The sequence below is a fragment of the Schistocerca serialis genome, chromosome 1 (genome assembly GCF_023864345.2).
Source record: "Schistocerca serialis cubense isolate TAMUIC-IGC-003099 chromosome 1, iqSchSeri2.2, whole genome shotgun sequence".
Classification (NCBI taxonomy): Eukaryota; Metazoa; Arthropoda; class Insecta; order Orthoptera; family Acrididae; genus Schistocerca; species Schistocerca serialis.
Window position 1 is genome coordinate 1,125,851,983 of NC_064638.1, and position 19,640 is coordinate 1,125,871,622.

Below are 19,640 nucleotides of genomic sequence, written 5' to 3' on the forward strand. Positions count from 1 at the left end.
CCGCTTCTTGTGTTACGAAGAGTGTAGGGCTGGTAACTTTCAGTGGTGGTAGTGTGGGCAAAAACGAGAAAAAATGTCTAATAAACGTGGGCTCATACCTGAGGAGCTATGACCATTCGTTCATCTTCGCTAATGTGAAACACATCTCCTCTATTGAGCAAGTGTTCATAGCTGTTACGGTACGCACTTTAGAGCCCACGTTTACTGGACACTTTTTCTCGTTTTTGTCCACACTACCACCACTGAAAGTTACCAACCCTACACTCTTCGCAACACAAGAACCGGCACATGTGTTCAACTGTGAGAGGTATCAGAACGGTTTTGGTTTATAACTTTCGACTCGTTCGTTTCCAGTACAGGGATCCTTACTTCAAATTAATACATTTATCGTTCTCCATGATCCTAGAAAGCCTGTAACATCATCACGGAATCACCCCGTGTATACGTACATTTACAGACGCCCACGCCTAAAACTGTGATGCTCTGTAGTCTCATTGGATGACGTTTCCGGGCATGGGTTCCTATTGAAAATACGATGTACTCACTCCCCTCTACAAGTCCTAGGAGTCTGTAACGCGAATTTCCGATCACACTGTGTGCTACTTTTCTGACAGTTGGATGACAGTGGGTGAGCGATGTTAGAAGTTTACATAGCTACTATTATAAATGAATGTGTGAAATGCAGTTGTGTACTATTATTTTTCATATAGTTTTGTTTCTAATTATGTTTTTGCCTAAAGTTAGTTTTATTTTTATTTTAAGTTTTTAATTTTTCGTAATAATTGTTATGTCTGATTTGTGTTAGTGTTGTCTCTGTTTTACAATATTCATGTTAACGCTGTTATTACGGATATGTGTTGTTTGGAGTCACTGATATTATCATTTTACCCGTTTCCCGATTTATAATGTGAATAAAGTTTTCTATATACTTATTGTGCATTAGGTCGGTTCGTTCGTTCAGTAAATTTGTTAGGTTTTTGTATGCATGTGGATATATATCTACTTCCTGGAGGATTTCTAGTGCTTCTTTTGTGGGTTTTACATAGTTTTTCTCTTTTCGGCAGAGATGCCACAGATTACCATCTGTCCTACTTTACAGAGCAGATTGCAGACAAGGCTCCAAATCCCCCGTTCTGTGAAGAGTCGTGGACGTCCAACCATTTGGAGCGCCTAGTGATATTTTCGCTGTCCTACGTCTTTCCGTAGATGCTTACAACAATAGCACGTCAACATTCGACCAACTTGGCCGTTTTAGAGATACTCTTTCACAGGCTTTTGGTATTAATAATGTGCACTTTGTCAGAGTTGCTTACCGCATTGTATTTCGCCATTTGCAGCCCATATCTTCGCTAGGGTGATCCACCGTCCATGTCTGCTCCGTTTACCGTGACACTTGCCCGCAATGCCACCGGGCGACATACAATATCGCGGTGGACAGTGGTCATAATGTTTTTGTCTTACCAGTGTAGGTGACATCTTCCGGCAGGATAAATATCCATGCAATACGGCCTGAATCGATTAGGAGTTTGAGGAGCATAGTACTGAACTATGTCATGGCTGCCAAATTCTCCTGATCTGAAACGATGAAACACAACTGGGACGCTACTGGACGCCAGCACGTCACCCACAGAGGCCGACTTGTGCGTAGGCGTCTGGTGCCTCACACTTCCGGAAGACTACCAACGATTTGGCGATTTAATATCACGCAGAATTTCTCCTCTATTGCTTTTCAACGGACAAAAAAATTCACCGAAAACACCTTTAATATGAAAGAAGAAACGCATGTGGAATGTTAGTTAATATCATACTGCAGCAATAAAAAGGAGTTTCCAAGTTCAAAAAATGTCGATAACCTTCCAAGCGCTGTGCTGTGCTGTAATGCAGGTGGGAAATTACTGAAGTGCACGGTTACTGAAGTGTACGAAGTCGTGTTCTCTCTTACCAGGACTGATGACTGCAGTTATGCCCGTGTGCATATTTGTATTTGAGATGATGCGGAACACGTCTATTCCTTGGACATTTTTATGTTGCAATTCGCAAATGCAGTGTAAATGGAATGAAGCGAAGTAATGCATCACTGAAGTAGTAGCGTACCACTATTTAACATTTTGCCGTCCGAACGTCTCGTACAAGTTTATTCGCTTCGCGCCGACAGTGCTAATTCGGATTACTTGGCTTGCCGCCGGCCGTTCTTGACATTATCGGGAGATTTAAAATTGTTACGTTTTACTAATCTCACCGTCAGTTGTTATAAGTTCTCAGCTCTCTTCCCCTGCTTTCATAAAATTTCGAAGATATACTTAACGTAAATAAATACAAAATATGTTTGTTTCATATATTTGTTTACTTGAATTGTCTTTGGTACTTCGTATTTCTCCTTCATATGATATGCAGCAAAACAGTCTCCAAGACGTAACGCAACTCCACAAGACTTGCACATTAAGTTTGTTGTTCCTTTTTTGAAACATACATGGCAGTTTCTTCGTTTCCGTTTATTCGTTTCGGAAATACGTAGGCCTATTAATGGGTGTTGCTTGATGTGACCGGAAAGTCTGTCAACCGGATCATGATGAGACGTACGCGAACCTCCAACGTTTGCTCAGCGCATTCATCGTAAATAATCGTATCGTCTCTTTCGTCTACCATGATGAAAGGGCACAAGTACTTATAAAAACAAAAACTTGATGAAATGTGTAACTTACTGTTACCTAAATAAAACTCAAACAGAATGCAAAAGATGCTACAGTGCTGTCGCCCGCCATGCGCGATACTATGCACATGACACCACTATGGTGTCGCCGGCCGTTGACCGATATTTCGCGCACGACACCGCTGTGGTGTCGCCGGACGGCAAAGTGTTAATTACTAAAATCGCTATTGTGCGTTATTTTCCTTGGATTTTAAAGCTAATACTGTTAAAGTGATGATCATCTGCAGGGTTATGTGAATTGAAGGCGGAGGGCAGGGGGTTGGGGGAAGGGAAAGGAAAGAGAAGCAATTCATGATATCAGCTGCATCGGAACTTTATCCAGAGTCAGCGGCGACGAGTGAAAATGTGTGTCGGCTTGTGATACGAACCCGGAATATCCTGGAACATGGACAGAGACAGCAGATGTGTGGCGCTGTTTGGGTATGTGGGTCAGCCTGGGAGCGCGCCGAGGTAGTCAACGCAGCTGCAATGAATACTGTGTCCAGGTGGTGCAGTGGTTAACGCACCTGCATAGTCAGCAGGAAATCCCGGGTTCGAATCCCGACCCGACACACATTTTCACTCGTCGCTACTGACTCTACATGAAGTAACGGTGCAGCTGACATCATGAATCTCTTTTCCCTTCACCTCCCCCTCCCCTCCCCCTCCCCTCCCCCTCCCCTCCCCCCTCCCCTCCCCTCCCCCTCCCCTCCCCCTCCCCTCTCCCTCCCCTCCCCCTCCCCTCCCCCTCCCCTCCACCTTGAATTTACATAATACTTACCACAGCTGGGGACATGTCCGAAAAAGCGCAGACACAACGCATTCAGATACATGTGCAGGAGATGTGCTGGTCTTCAAAGTGATTAGCATGATTAAATTTTAAATCTAAAATCATAACTTCATCTCATAATAATTCTTTAGTCGCTTACGCTTGTTCATTTGGTTTTGAGGCGAGGTATATAAGTAACTGCAGAGTATCAGTACGACATCATTTTTAAAATAATATTGAACGTATGTGTGGCTGGGGTTGACGTATTTACCAATTTTCGCATGCAATAACATGTGTTCTCGAACAATATTTCAACGCCCGTTGAGCAGAAGTGATCGCTCTCCTCCCTCGCCTTCAACATCTATCCAATAGGAGGGCTCTGGTTGTCAATTCACTGCACAGTACCCCTCGCTCATGCATTAGGCGACTGGAGTGGCGCGTAGCGAAAACAACACGTGCGCGCGAAATGCTTAAAAGCTGTACTTTCAGAAACTCATAACTGCCTACGATCAGAATTATGCCTCAGATTTTGCCGCGGGTGCTACCTTACTAATATGATTTCTTCCACCTTAGTATGCTTTTTTCCTCCTTAAAGTTTGAGGTAAAGTTGGTGGTGTTTCCTTGACAGAGATAACCAGCGTTGTCAAGATTACGTTCGAGGTCGTCATAGGGGCTCTGCTCGTAGCGTGATAGTATGGGATGCCGTTCTGTACACAACACGATCAGTGCCTAGTTGTAGAGCAGGCGTGACATTTCTGAGGTGATAAGGCAGACGGCTGTACCGTATCTTCGAGGTCACTATGGCGTTATCTTTCATGAAGACAAAGCAACAGTGCATGTTGCCTTTGATGTCCTGATCTACCCAATATTGTTGCCCTCGTCGGCACGTCCTGCAGACCTCTCACTCACTGTACACCTCTGGCAATGGACTGACAATAGACTGGCACGCCACCACTCCCGAGAGCGTCTACGGTTGATGGGCTGTAGCAGAGCGTTGAAGCAAAACGGAATGAGTACCCCTATCTGCCGTGCACGTTTAGTTGAACGCTGGGTTCTTGCGGCGTTAGAAGCGATGTTTGGCACTGCTGTATACTATTCTTCGCACACTGTACTCCGCCAGATCACCAGTAATGTAATCACGTATTCTTCCCACCATATTCTACACGGTATAATGTACCTCCCTTCCCACTGTTGTTCATACGTGTACAGAAGCAAAATTTACTACGTCGAATTGACTGTTTTATTGTTGTCAGTGTAAAATAATTTTTGATGACAATAAACATTATATTGTTACCTTGCCATTTCGGTCTCATTGCTTCGGCAGACATACTTGTTTCAATATTAATTTTTAAAATATGTCGTCAAAGGTTTTTAATAACGAATCGCTGGAATATTATGTCGCTTTTAAATACTGCCTTCATTTATTGATCTGTTCCTGACAATTTTTTTTACAACAGCACATCTTGTAAAAACACATTGTGTAACATTTCTATATAATACAAATAACATAATCGAACAGAGTGTCACTCAGTGATTGCTAAATCTAATCTAGCGCTATCTAAAGCTGTCTGAAGCAGCTGTAATCCTATCTGTATCTATATATGTTACGAACACAGCTTTCGGTATCTTTCAGAACAGGATGTAGTCCAAATTAGTATAGTACGGCTATCTTATACGAAATAGTTTTTAAGATTTAATTTACATAATGTTTCATTGAAATATTTACGGGAAGATTTATACGCTTAATGGTAATAACAAAGGCTGCAAATTCTGACAATATGGAAAATAGCAGTTTCCTTAATTGTACAAGACTGACTTTATGGTTGATGATAAAATTGCAAAAATTATAAATGAAAACAGGAATTTAGTTTGCATGAAAACCGATGCATAATATTATCTGTACTGTAAAGTGGTTATTGGATCATTTAAGTTAACAACCGTGATTATTAATTTTAATGGTTCAAGATCGACAGCGCGTAATGGATCGATTGAATATTAAAAAAATACACGTTCAGAAAAATAGATTTTACGCAGTTAAATATATTCAGAGACATCTTTAGACGAAGTATGTAAAATTGAAGTAAGAGAGTAAACCCTTATCCTCAGTGGGATTAAAATTAAAGTTGAAAGGATATCTGTAATACGATTCGCTGATGACATTGTTATCCACAGTGAAACTGAAAAAGAATTACAGTATCTCAATGTAGACAAATGTAATATGCTTTAAATACACAGAAAAAAGATCCGTTATCATTTAGCTACAATATAGCAGGCCAGCAACTGGAAACAGTAAATTCCATAAATTATCTGGGAGTAGACATTAGGAGTGATTTAAAATGGAGTGACCATATAAAAGTAATCGTCGGTAAAGCAGATGTCAGACTGAGATTCATTGGAAGAATCCTAAGGTGCAGTCCGAAAACAAAGGAAGTAGGTTACAGTACACTTGTTCTCCCACTGCTTGTGAATACTGCTCACCGGTGTGGGATCCGTACCAGATAGGGTTGATAGAAGAGATAGAGAAGATCCAACGGCGAGCAGCGCGCTTCGTTACAGGATCATTCAGTAATCGCGAAAGCGTTACGGAGATGATAAACTCTGGTGGAAGACACTGCAGGGGAGACCCTCAGTAGCTCGGTACAGGCTTTTGTTGAAGTTTCGAGAACCTACCTTCACCGAGGAGTCAAGCGGTACATTTCTCCCTCCTACGTATACCTCGCTAAGAGACCATGAGCATAAAATCAGAGAGATCAGAGCCCATACAGAAGCATACCGACAATCCTTCTTTCTACGAACAATACGAGACTGGAATAGAAAGGAGAACCGATAGAGGTACCCAAGTTACCCTCCGCCACACACCGTCTGGTGGCTTGCGGAGTATGGATGTAGATGTATGTGCTGAATCGTATGAACAGTCTAATAAGTACAGAATATGGATTGAGAATAAATCTTGGAAAGTCTGGCCACAATTTATGCAGAATCGAACATTACCATTGAGATATGAATGTTCCGAGGAGGCAGGATTAATTAGGACGCACAATAAGTAGAGTTTCGTTACTTGGTGGCCTTACTGTTCTTCCTATTTTAGTGGCTAGCAGTGCAGCATACAAGTGCGTCCAGTCTGCCAACACGCCGTTATGCAGCACACGCGCACAAGACTGCAGGTGTGCGGTAGTGGGGTTCCAGCTGTTTAAATTAGCCTGCTTTAACCTGTGTAGTGCACATAAGTTTAAGGTGATAAAGTCTGCTAGGTAACGATGGAGGTTGCTTTACTTCGAGCTTTTTGGTGGTCTAAGGAAGTTATTTAGCAGCGTGTCTAGAGTAGCGTCTTTTATAATTAATCAAAACGCCTTTTATAATTAATCAGTCTTGCCCTAGGGATGGGAAACTGTCCCTAAAGGTAGAAGAATCGTCAATGATCAACGGCACGATGATGCAGAAGGCAGTGGAAACCACTGCATTAAAGGCACGTGTGTGTATCTACATGACATGTGGCCCGTAATTGAGAAAGTGTCATGATGACCTCTCCATTGGCGAAAGATTCCGGACTAGTCCACCTTTGGGATCTCCGGGAGGGTACTACCAAGGGGGGGGGGGGGGTTGGTTGGTTGGTTGGGGGAAGAGACCAAACAGCGAGGTTATCGGTCGGTAGGATGGGGAAGGAAGTCGGCCGTGCCCTTTCAAAGGAACCATCCCGGCATTTGCCTGGAGCGATTTAGGGAAATCACGGAAAACCTAAATCAGGATGGCCGGACGCGGGGGGGGGGCATGAGAAAAAGACTGAGTAACCAACAAAATACTAATGCTTTACTAGTCGAGGCGTGGATCCTCAGAAGTTTGTACATGGTAGGGAAACAAGAAAATCTGGAAAGGAAAGTGAAAAGTCTCAATCTAGATATAGTGGGGGTCAGTGAAGTGAAGTGGAAAGCAGACAAGGATTTATGGCCATATGAGTATATAATAATATCGACAGTAGCAAAAAATTGTAAAACAGGAGTAGGATTCGCTACGAACAGGAAGATAGGACAGATAGTGAGTTACTGTGAATAGTTCAGTAATAGGGTTATCCTCATGAGAATAGACAGCAAACGAACACCGACAGTTCGGTAGTTCAATTATACATGCAGATGTCGCAAACTGAAGACGAAGAAATAGAGAAAGTGTATGAGGATATTGAACAGGTAATTCAGTACATATAGGGAGATGAAAATCTAATAGTCATGTGGGACTGGAATGCACTTGTAGGGGAAGGAGTAGAAGAAAAGGTTACAGGAGAATATGGGCTTGAGACAAGGAATGAGAGGAGAAAGACTAATTCAGCTCTATAATTAATTTCACCTAGTAATAGAGAATATCCTGTTCAACAATTACAAAAGGAGGTGGTATACTAGGGAAAGGTCGGGAGATACGGGAAGATTTCAGTCAGATTACACCATGGTTATGCAGAGATTCCGAAATCAGATACTGGATTGTAAGGTGTACCCAGGAGCTGATATGGACTCGGATCACAATTTAGTAGTCATGAAGACTAGGCTGAAGTTTGACACATTAGTCCGGAAGAATGAACGCGCAAAGAAGCGGCACATGGAAGTACTAAGGAATGACGAGATACGATTGAAGTTCTGAGGCTATTAGATACTTGAGATAACGAGTGGCTCAGTAGGCAGTCCAGTTGGAACGGACATCTACAAAAACGGAAGTCATAGAAGTTGGAAAGAAAGTCGTATGTACGAAGAAGCTAACTGCAAAGAAACTACTGGTAACAGAACAGATACTGAAGTAGGTCGATGAAAGATGAAAGTACAGAAATGTTCAGGGAATACAGAAATAAGTCACTTAGGAATGCAATACAAAAAAGTGCAGAGAAGCTAAGGCGAAATAGTTGCATGAAAAATGTGAAGAAATCTAAGAAGACACGATTGTCGGAAGGACTGACTCAAGATACACAAAATTTAGCACCAACTTAGGTGAAATTAAAACAAGGTGGTAACATTAAGAGTGCAGTGCAGAGGAGAGAGGAGATAAGATGAAAGATTACAGTGAAGACCTCTATAACGGGGAAGATTTGAATGACATCAAAAAAGAAGAAGAAGAAACAAGTGTCGACAGGGAAGAGATAGAGGATCCATTATCAGAATCAAAATTTAAAAGAGCTTTGGAAGACTTAAGATCCAATAAGGCAGAAAGGATAGAATGTTATCTATCAGAATTTCTAAAATCATTAGGGGAAGAAAACGATTATTCTCGTTGGTGGGTAGAATGTGTGTGTCTGGCGATATACCATTTGAATTTCGGAAAATCATCATCCACATAATCCCGGGGGTTACAAGAGCCGACAAGTGCGGAAACTATCGCACGATCAGCATAACAGCTTAAGCATCCAAGTTGCTGACAACAATAACATACAGAAGAAGAGAAAAGAAAATTGAGGATGCGTTAGATGGCGACCATTTTGAGTTTAGAAAAAGTAAAGGCACCAGAGCGGCAGTTCTGACGTTACGGCTGATAATGGAAGCAAGACTAAAAGAAAAATCGAGATACGTTCATGGGATTTGCCGATCTGGAAAAAGCGTTCGACCGTGTAAAGCTATAGGGGGAGATTGGTAATATGCATTATCTACGTGAGCCAAGAGAAACTGATAAGAGTGGACGATCAAGAACAAAGTGCTCGGATTAAAAAGGGTGTAATACAGGGATTTAGCCTTTCACCCCTACTATTAAATCTGTATATAGAAGAAGCAGAGATGGAAATAACAAGAAAGGTTCAGGAGTGGGACTAAAATTCAAGGTCAAAGGATATCAATGATAAGATTCGCCGATGACATTGCTATTCTTAGTGAAAGCGAAGAAGAATTACAGTATGTGTTGAATTGAATGAGCAGTCTGAGTACAGAATAAGGATTCAAGATAAATCTAAGAAAGAGGAAAGTAATGAGAAGTAGCAGAAATGAGAACAGCTAGAAACTCAATATGACTGATGGTCACGAAGTAGACGATTATGAGGAATTCTTCTACCTAGGCAGCAAAATAACCCGTGACGGACGAAGCAAGGACGACATAAAAAGCAAACTAGCTCAGGCAAAGAAGGCATTCATAGCCAAGAGAAGTCGGCTAGTATCAGACATAGGCATTAATTTGAGGAAGAACGTACGTTTGGAGAACAGCATTGTATGGTAGTGAAACATGGTCTGCGAGAAAACCTGAACAGAAGAGAATTGAAGCATTTCAGATGTGGTGCTACAGAAGAATGTTGAATACTAGGTGAACTGGTAAGATAAGGAATGAGGTGGTTCTCCACAGAAATGACGAGGAAAGAAATATAGGCAAGAAGGAACGATATTATAGGACATGTGTTAAGACAGTTTTGTCATATGATGACATGGTTGGAGACGGTGGCTGTTATTTGAAGATAAATGTTGATGGTGTTGAGACAGCAACCAGCCATCAACTTATTTTAAGTTGCTCTATTCAAAACGTACCGTTACCGGTTTCGAATCATTACAGTTCATCTTCAGACGGCTTTCGTGCTTTCATTAGAACACATGGTGCATTTTTTACTGATTAGTTGTCCTAAAATACAAATAATACATAATTATAAGCACGTCACACAGATGGCTGCGTTACAGATTTGCATTGGGATGTGACTCAGGTGAAATGCCGGTTTGGAGTACTTGTTTTCATAGTTTTCATCCAGCAGACGGCGTTCGTAGTTTTCGCCACATTCCCATCATTGCACACACAAACTTGGATAATTGAGCGCTTCAGATTTGTTACTGAATACATTTCCACCACTTTCCTACTGTTGCACACGTAAATTTGTATCACTGAGCACTTCACATTAGTCACAGAACAGACTTCTAACATGCACTGCATGTTTTGATAGATGCAAAGTGTTTACAAACATATGAGTGTCAAAGATGCTATGATATATCGGTACATAAAGGCGTTTCAGTTATGTAAGTTAATATGTGATCATTCCCCACACATGGGGCATCTTTATAATGTTACGATATATCATAGCATCTTTGACACTCATATGTTTGTAAACACTTTGCATCTATCAAAACATGCAGTGCATGTTAGAAGTCTGTTCTGTGACTGATATGAAGTGCTCAGTGATACAAATTTACATGTGAAACAGTAGGAATGTGGTGGACAAATCTGAAGCGCTCAATTATACAAGTTTGTGTGTGCAATGATGGGAATGTGGCGAAAACTACGAACGCCGTCTGCTGGATGAAAACCATGAAAACAAGTACTCCAAACCGGAATTTCACGTGAGCCAAATCCCAATGCAAATCTGTAACGCAGCCATCTGTGTGACGTGCTTATAATAATGTATTATTTGTATTTTGGGACAACTAATCAGTAAAAAATGCACCATGTGTTCTAATGAAAGCATGAAAGCCGTCTGAAGATGAACTGTAATGATTCGAAACCGGTAACGGTACCTTTTCTGAATAAAGGAACTTACTTTAAGTTAGTGGCTGGTTGCTGCACCACTACAAACATGTGTTAAGACATCAGGCACTAAATTCTTTGATAGTAGAGGGAACTGTGGAGAGTAAAAACTGTAGGGGAAGACAGAGATTGGCATATGTACATCAAATAATTGAGGACGTAAGTCGCAAGTGCTACTGTGAGATGAAAAGTTTGGAACAGGAGACGAATTCTTGGCGGGCCGAATCAAACCAGTTAGAACACTGATTAAGGGAAAAAAGTTTAAGCATTGTTAGGAAAGTCACTTACCTCCAGTATTGCTTTGATGCAGTTTGTGTTGTCCAGACACCGATTTCACGTAGACTGATTTGTAAAGTACTGTGGTGCAGGATTTTCTTGTTCAAAATTAAATTCCACTTTAGATGCCACTTCGTTCTCTTATTGCTGAACATTTCACTACTCACAAGGGAATAGTCAGACTTGTCACGTCGAAACCTGTGTTGCTTTATTTACCACTGTGAGTTAACGTCGAGGAAAGTCCGTGCGCAGTATTTTAGCTGTTGACATGACCTGGAAATCTGTAAAAAAGCTTTATGAAGCAAGACATTCGTAGCGTGGTTTCCACATTTGTAACTGGCTATTTTACGGCTCTGACCTCCATCACTACTGCATGGCAACGCCATCTAGGGCGTTAGCTAGGCACCGCTCTCTTGCCACAGCAATGAGACAGCTGGTTCGCCCAGTGAAAGCGATTGTAAGATAATAAACATTAGCTGAAAAGTTAAACTAATATGTTATCTACAACATTATTTCCAAATTTCTGTGGCATCTACACAAATCAATATTCGGTTAAGAACACGTCAAAATTAATTTTATTTCTTGTAACTACAGCAGAAATGAGAAATATTGATGCACTGTTCCAAACATACATTTCTTGTGCATCAAGAACATACATATCAAGACGACATATGACAGCCCTGCGTGTTATGGACATTATTAGACGTTCATAGAAAAAATTGTGCCTGTGTTAGAAATGAATCAGGTAAGTATGTTTCGACGAATGCCACTCATGTTAGAGAACATTTTGAAAACCGTGGAGAGAAACTTTAGAATATTGTCACGATGGTAGACTGGAAACTACAGTGACCTGCACACAATAATTTTCTGTGTTAATATTCTGTAAAATGCGTTCCACTGACTAAAAACTTCTGTCGAGCGGTTGAATTCATGTCCTGGATGGAATTTGAAGTATTTCTTCTTCTTTTTCAGAGCGAGATCGAAATTTAGCTTTTAATGAATAAGAACTTTTATGACATTGTAAGGTTGCGGGGGTTTGTTTTTGCTTGCTTATTCTTGACTTGAAAGCAACTCTGTGAGATGAAACGACAAGTTTATTGTCGCAATATTTCTCACCACATTACAGCTTTTCACACAGTTTTCAACTTGCCAACATAAAAACAGCGCAATGGATAACGCATCTTGCCAACATCAAAAAGTGAAATAAGTTTATACACAACAATGTTAAATATTAACTCTCTGAAAGAACATTAATCTTAAGCACAATATATGAAAGTTTAATTGGACATTTCTTTACAAAATTGCTCCTACAAATACATTATGATGTTGGTCAGTACTACGAAAATCGTCCGATTCCGGTTCAAAGTTCGGTACTATTTAGGATGACAATCAAATTTATGGTGGATGGGTAGTCAAGTGACAAATCTGAGCGCAAGATTACCCAAGGCTGCTCGAGCTACAGTGGACGCAAGCTGGTGAACCAACAAAGTTTATGCCTCTGCACGTGGTATTTACCTTAAGCTGCGACTTGCTGCTGTCTGCAAGGCCGCTCTCTCCCACTGAAATCCCTACAAAACTAATCTGGCCTTTGCTGAACTTTCCAGCAGAAACTTTCCCTCTGTTTCTCGTTATGCGAGAAAACATGTACTCGGCCCTAGTCTTATTATGTGGCGATATACACGCTCATGGTTGGAACAGCGTGCATATTATAGTGCCCTCTCAGTTCTCGCAAGAACAGTTAACTAATTTGGCTGGTTCGTTTCTCCAAAGTTGGAGCTAAACGTTGCTACAACTAACTTTGCATTCACAGCGGCCTCACTCCAGCTAGTGTCCACACCAATTTCTTCTCTGCGTCGTATGGAGCGTTAAGCGCTCTGTTCTGTACTTGACGGCAGTTCAGAGTCCCTTCAAAATTTCTCTCTTGTCCAACTGATGGCAGAACTGCCTCCCTCCACTTACGTTCCTTTTTCACGTCACGGCGTTTTTCGACGATAGGAGCATTCCTCTTATTTTGGAGAAACACCCTCTACCAATCGCAACGTCCCTTCTATCAAACTGCGTCGAAACTTCGGTAGTTTTCTCCTTCCTAGTGAGTTTCTGCCAATCGGACGTTTTGTGCCCGTTCTAGACGCCTAAAGTACTATGACCTTTCCGTGTGTCGCACTCGCTGGACGAAAATGCGTCAGTTGCTTTTGTTCGTATCCCATTGGAATTTCGAAACACAGTTTTCTAAAGCTTCTTCTCTGCTCTTGTAGTGATGCCCTCACTACAGGCGGCCCTCCAGCTTGAACCACCTGGCCCGGGGTCGCTGTGCTCCTCCCTGCCACCCCTTTAAGTGGTTGCTGGCGTGACTCCCACAGCGCGGCTTCGCTATGCCATTGTGGATCTGGCTTTTCAAAACTAAAAGCGACTCGACTCACGTTCCCTGTTCTACCTTCCGCTCAAAGACATGCATTGTATAGGAATGGTCCGCTAATTACCGTCGATTGACTGTCATCCCTTTTTACATTACATATTGGTCATAACTGTCGATTTACGTTAGGTGTCACCTTCACCTCATTTGTAAAGGTCTCATGTAAGGTGCGAATCTGACCATTTATTCTGCCACCTTACAACCTGATCACGATTCCTGAAGAACAACAAGAGATTTGTCCAGCAGAATGGAAGAAAAGCACGACGCATGGAAACTGCAACATTTTCATTTCCCACTTTCCCCAACTTCGATGCGTTTACCACAAGACTGTATGCATAGAACATCGCTCTTTTGAAATGTGGTTCAAAATGTTTGATTGATTCTTGAAGACATACATATAGTTTGGGAAACAATTAACATCCAAACTAATCTTGGCCATTATAGTGTACGAACTCGAGTGTGTCATTGTGGAATGCGCTGTAGCGTTTGTATGTTTTTCCCCTTTCAAGGACAGAGCTCTTTTACCACGATTTCTTTTTTGAAAACCGGACTGATCTGCATTGTGATTCACTAAAACTAGCCACTTTATGCTCTGCATTCGTAATAAAAACTATAATTTCGGTTTGAATCACTTCGTTTTCCTATCTGTTTCTCGATACAAATTTTGTTATTTTTCGTGCCACGACTTTGTGATCTTTTGAAGCTAACAATCCAACTTTGAGAAACTAAATTCTGTAGCACCTATCTCAGTGGCAATACATGAAGCCTAATAACGTAAAGTTTTATCGCTGACACTAAAAGACTGTTGGGAAATAGCTCAAAAAGTCACGCATTTAACCCCGTCGCAATTTCCAGTCGACCCTTACGTCTTCCAGTGACTTCTTTTTTCCACCTACACAATTCACGTCCAGAACGGACTAAGCTATTTTGAACAGTACCGACACGCAGGTGTTCCACAGCAGTTTCGCTCAACCAATACCTCATCGCTTTTCCGTTGTCTGATAAGGTAATTTTAGTTCGTAGCGCCATCTATCCCCAGTCCTCGACCGTGTTCTCCATGCTTGCTACTTCGAGACTCCCTCAGGAGGTCGAACGTAATTGCTTTCTGACTTTTGTTTCTTGACAATTGGTTCGCCTCGATAAGCAGTGAATCCACCACCTTCAGTGCGGATGCACGAAATTTCGCTGCTAAATTATCTGTTCAAAGACAGACAGTACCAGGCGGTACCTAACCTAGTACGAGATGAAGTGGTGGTATGGCTTCACCTGCTGCAGCGCGATTGCAAATTCTGCTGTATGCTGACGTACATACAACAGGATATTGAAAGGTCCATCAGAATATTATGAAACATCTCGAATAAAACGATCTGTTGACAAATAACCCGTCGTATTCAAAAAAATATCGTTTTTATGTATTACAACTGGCTCTTTACTCACTCGAAGTAATGAATGCTATCGACACGAAATCTTAAGTAGTTTTCGTATTCAGAGATTCCCAAAAGCCTTTTGTCAACGTTACTGTAGGTAATCATTAACGGGAAGTCTTAAAAAAGTGAATCAAAAGTATAAACGATGTAGTAGATAATCAGAGTAGGTATCTTAGATTGTTCGAAGACGATGCTATCGTTTACGTTCTAGTAACCTTTTTAGAAGAACAATACAAATTACAAAATAATTTACACAAGATACCTGCATGGGGGAAAACGGACAATTGACCCAAAACAATAAAAGTGAGGAGTCCTCTACATGAGTTCTAAAAACAATCCGTTAATTTTTTTACACGATAAATCAACGAAATCAGTAGTTGTCGATCCAACTAAATACCTAGTTACGAACAACTTTAATTACAAAGGAAAGACATTGTTTCGTTTGCAGAATGAAAGAAAGACAGGAACAGAAGAGTAGTAATGTGATCTTAGATGACAAGTTCCTGAGGAAACGACATCCGGCGCCCTCTAGCGGCGGCGCTTTGAAGTAGCGCAACAGGTGGGCGTGCACTGTCGCCATGGCTACAGGATGCCGCGGTTTCCGGGCGGCGGGACAAAGAAACACGCTTCACGTCAGCTGCCGGCAGTGCTAAGCCGAGTCGATACGAAAGTCCTTCTGGAAGTCGAGCAATAAAAATCCGTTCCCAAGTTGGTGGTGGGGGGGTGGGGTGGGGGGGGGGGGGGGAGAGTGAACGTGCGGTGCAGTGGTGCCTCCACCTGTTTAAGGTTGGCAGCCTTGGTGGCCAGTTAACAGTACAGACAAGAAGTTTCTGAAATGAGGTGCTCTAGAGGAGTGCTAAAGGTTGGCCTAGTTACTAACGAGGGAGTACCGAATCGAATCGCGAAAAACAGAATTTTGTGCCACAGTTTGACTGAATGATGGGATCGGTCTATAGGACAGATCTTGAGGCATCAAGGAATAGCTGGTTATGGAGGGACATTTACTGGGAAAAAACTGTAAGCAGTTTAAAGTGGATATAGGGTGGAGTAGTTATTTGGAGACGCAGAGACTTACACAGGATATCATAGAGCAGAGAGCTGCATCAAGCATATTCTCGTATAAAACAAACACGACTTGTTAGCTGAAACTGCATGGAAGAGGTGAAGAGCCTTCATTTCTGCCTCCCGATTGAAATTGTGCAGGATTAGGCTAATAGGACAGCAAGAAACTTAGGGTAATTGGGAGACTGATGACAAAGTATTTTGTAACACATCCAGCCCCCAGTCCAGATCTCTAAGCTGTGGTATCCAATTCCCGAAGTGTGCATCTGAAAATCTATCTTTATGATTATCTGTGTAGTAGTTATATATCATTCGTGAAGAACGCTATTTGTCTTACAAGTGAACGTAACTTCATCTCATGTTTTAAGGAGAAAAAACACTCTAGCAAGATATCAGCCCAGCAATCGACCCTGCACGAAAATTTGGGCCATAATTTTGACAGTACGTAACAATGACCTTCGGAATGCAGTTTTTTTAATATGCGCGCAAATCGTTTGTCACTCACACCGTCGGACTGCAGGTGCCTAATGCCAGTGTGAGCCGCACGGGGTAGCCGCGTGGTCTGGGGGCGCCTTGTCACGGTTCGCGGAGCATGGGTGCATGTGTGTGTGTGTGTGTGTGTGTGTGTGTGTGTGTGTGTGTGTGTGTCGTCGTTAGTGTAAGTTAGTTTCAGTTAGATTAAGTAGTGTGTAAGTCTGGGGACCGATGACCTCAGCAGTTTGGTCCCATAGGAACTTACCAGCACATAATTGTTTTGCAGAGCGTTAAGTATTGCGCAGTTGAATGACAATCAGCGTCTTCCCATTCGCAGGATGTTAAGAGCGATGGAATAGGAAGGGAAGGCGTGACATTTCATTTAGCATTGCGGTGCAGCATTTTTCGGTGGGCAAAACTGTCAAGAGTTCAGCAGAACCGTGCTATCAGCCCTGTTTACCCTTAGCTGTTTGATCGTGGTGTAAAGGTGGTTTACAGACCCTAGTGGCTGTTTGCACGAAAAGAGGCAGTGTAGCGATCTGTCTACATAATCCATTAAAATTTGTGGGAATGACGAAAGGGAGGGGTACTGCATATTTGCTAAGCAACATTACAATACCATGCAGGAAGAATTTAAAGGCTTAGTTGACAATGAAATAACAAAAAATTACAACGATCCACAGACGGGAGTCATTGTTCTGTACATCAAAGTGTACTTTGTGGTGAATTTGCAGGCATGGAGCATGTGAAGAAATCGGTGGTGCGAATAGCAAAATTTCTGAAGTTGCGCGAATTATTCCAGTTTCAGTTGCACCAGTTTTCAGTGGAACTAAACGAAAAGTATAGAGACGTCATACGTTACTGCAAAGTACATTGGTTAAGTCAAGGGGTACGCCTGAACTTAGTTTTCGACTTAAAATTCGCTATCGCTGAATTAAGAAGGAAGAAAGAGTGGAGGAACGAAAATTAGAACATCCAGAATGGATTGCAGACTTCACATTTTAAGTGGAAATCGCGATGTAGGAGGAACACATGCTGACAAAGACAATAAAGTTCTGTAAGTAAATGTGATACTTGAAGAATTAATTGTGACCTTGGAAGAATTAAAAGGATAATTTTATAAAGGTTTTGAGGACACTGTCAATCATGCATCTGGCTTAGAGACGGTTTGCAGTTTCAGTTGAAAGCGCCCCTGCACATGTGCAGATGTAACTGATTAATGAAAGTTTCCAAGTTTCCAAAATGAGGTTGCAAAAGTGCTACATTATTTCGATCGACAATTTTGTGTAAACGACAATTTTGTGTAAATAACTTTTTTTTCGATTTTGAAAGTAAATAACGCACAACTACGTGGGAACTGAAGTGTGAAACTCCATGACATTGTCTGCGTCTATCCACATGCCGACAGTTGCCTGCACTGCAATGTAAATGCGGTGTTCGCATTATTCACCTCTTCTCCCTCCTTGCGCTCAGACAGCGCAACATGGCGGTGGGGGAAATGTGCAGTGAGGCTGAGCGCTTTGGCACTCGTGGCCCCGTATGAGCCGCGAGCCGGAGTCTTGGCCGCCCCTGCCCCACGGAGTTCCGTAAGCCACTGCTGCAGTGCGCTTGCTTACGTCACAGCTGAGAGCCGCTCAGCCCAGACAGCAACGTCCCACTACAGTCAGCAGCGGGAGAGTTGCAATAGACGGACTAAGCAGCGCAGTTTATGGACAGTTGTACTTTTCCAAAAGCCATCTAAGGACCCACAACTGTGCGCACGAGTGTTATTTTGTCCGGACAACACTAAAAACCCTGACCGATGGGGCGTTAGTGTGGGAACCATATTTTTCTTTTTTCTTTTTGGTTTTCCTAGTCTTCTGGCGAAAATGCTTCCCAGTGCAAAATTCGGTTGCGAGCGCGCGCGTATGATATATATAACCTTTGTCTTTGGTTCTGCCAGTCATAGCTTCACCAAGGACATAGCTTACCTGCATTACGCGCCGATGCAACAGCAGAAAGAGTACATAAGTCTTTGCGCAGCCTAATATTGCGTTTTAAGAGCAAATTCTTTCTGGGATCTTGGCCCACTACTCGTACCCAGTGCTGCTGTAATGCTAAGAATTGAATGAATGCCTGAAATGATCTGCATGTTTCAGAATGAAATGTCTTCATTATGGTCTCTTTGTATTTAAAACAAATTCTTAAATGGTAAGTGGCTTTCGCTTCAGCTGTACTCAGCTACCAGTGGGAGAGGAGCAAACTCTGACATCGTCCTCCCATAATTTGACACAGCTTTGTGGTGAACACCTGCGCGTCGGTCGTAGCTTTCACACGCTATGATACGGCGGCACTACTGTTACTTAAAATCGAAGTCAGATCGGCCACTCAAGACACACTAATTTGTAAATACTTTTAATCATTTGAAAATCAATGAAGCTATTCTATGCCACGTACATGCAATTATCTATTTACGTTCTTCCCTGTCCTTATAATTTTTGTCCCACTGTAAAATGACGGTATTGTGTATTATTGGTTTATAGTTAAAAGGTATGATTTCGTATATATTTAAATCTTGCTGTTTACACTTCATAAACTGCACAGTGTATGTTTGCACGTGCTGATTTGTAAGAGGAAGTGAACCAATTGGGCGTTTTGTTGGCAGCACTGGCGAACTGTCGACGTGCTGGTACATCCTGCTGTCCGGTTCCGTGTTCATCGATGGCTCCATGTTCCTGCCGCGATCCAGGTAAGTGCCCACCGCAGAACACACTATAGTATACGTAAATAATAATGTGTAAGAGTTGAAAACTACAGATATTTACCGCGAATATCCAAAAGCAGCACCCAGTTCTGAGAGACACCACATAATACCCGCATCAAATAACAAATTACGAGAAACAGGTATTTCCTGTGATTTGTCAAAGGCATTTGATTGTGTGAACCACAACATCCTTTTAAATAAATTAGAATTCTATGGTGTCCCGGGCAGTGCTGCAAAATGGTTCAAGTCATACCTCGCTAACAGGAAACAAAGGGTGTCAGTGCAAGGGACTAGTGAATTAAGTCATCAGTCATCATCAGAATGGG

The 19,640-nt window shown here is 42.0% G+C and overlaps 1 protein-coding gene across 1 annotated transcript in view; it reads left to right on the forward strand.

Moving 5' to 3' along the window:
* Window positions 1-19,303, forward strand: part of LOC126455838 (rap guanine nucleotide exchange factor 6-like) — a 200,408-nt gene extending 181,105 nt beyond the window's left edge. The window contains exon 3 of the mRNA XM_050091603.1: window positions 19,216-19,303. Within this exon, the coding sequence (XP_049947560.1) occupies window positions 19,216-19,303 (88 nt within the window). The remainder of the gene's footprint in view (window positions 1-19,215) is intronic.
* Window positions 19,304-19,640: the final 337 nt, after the last annotated feature.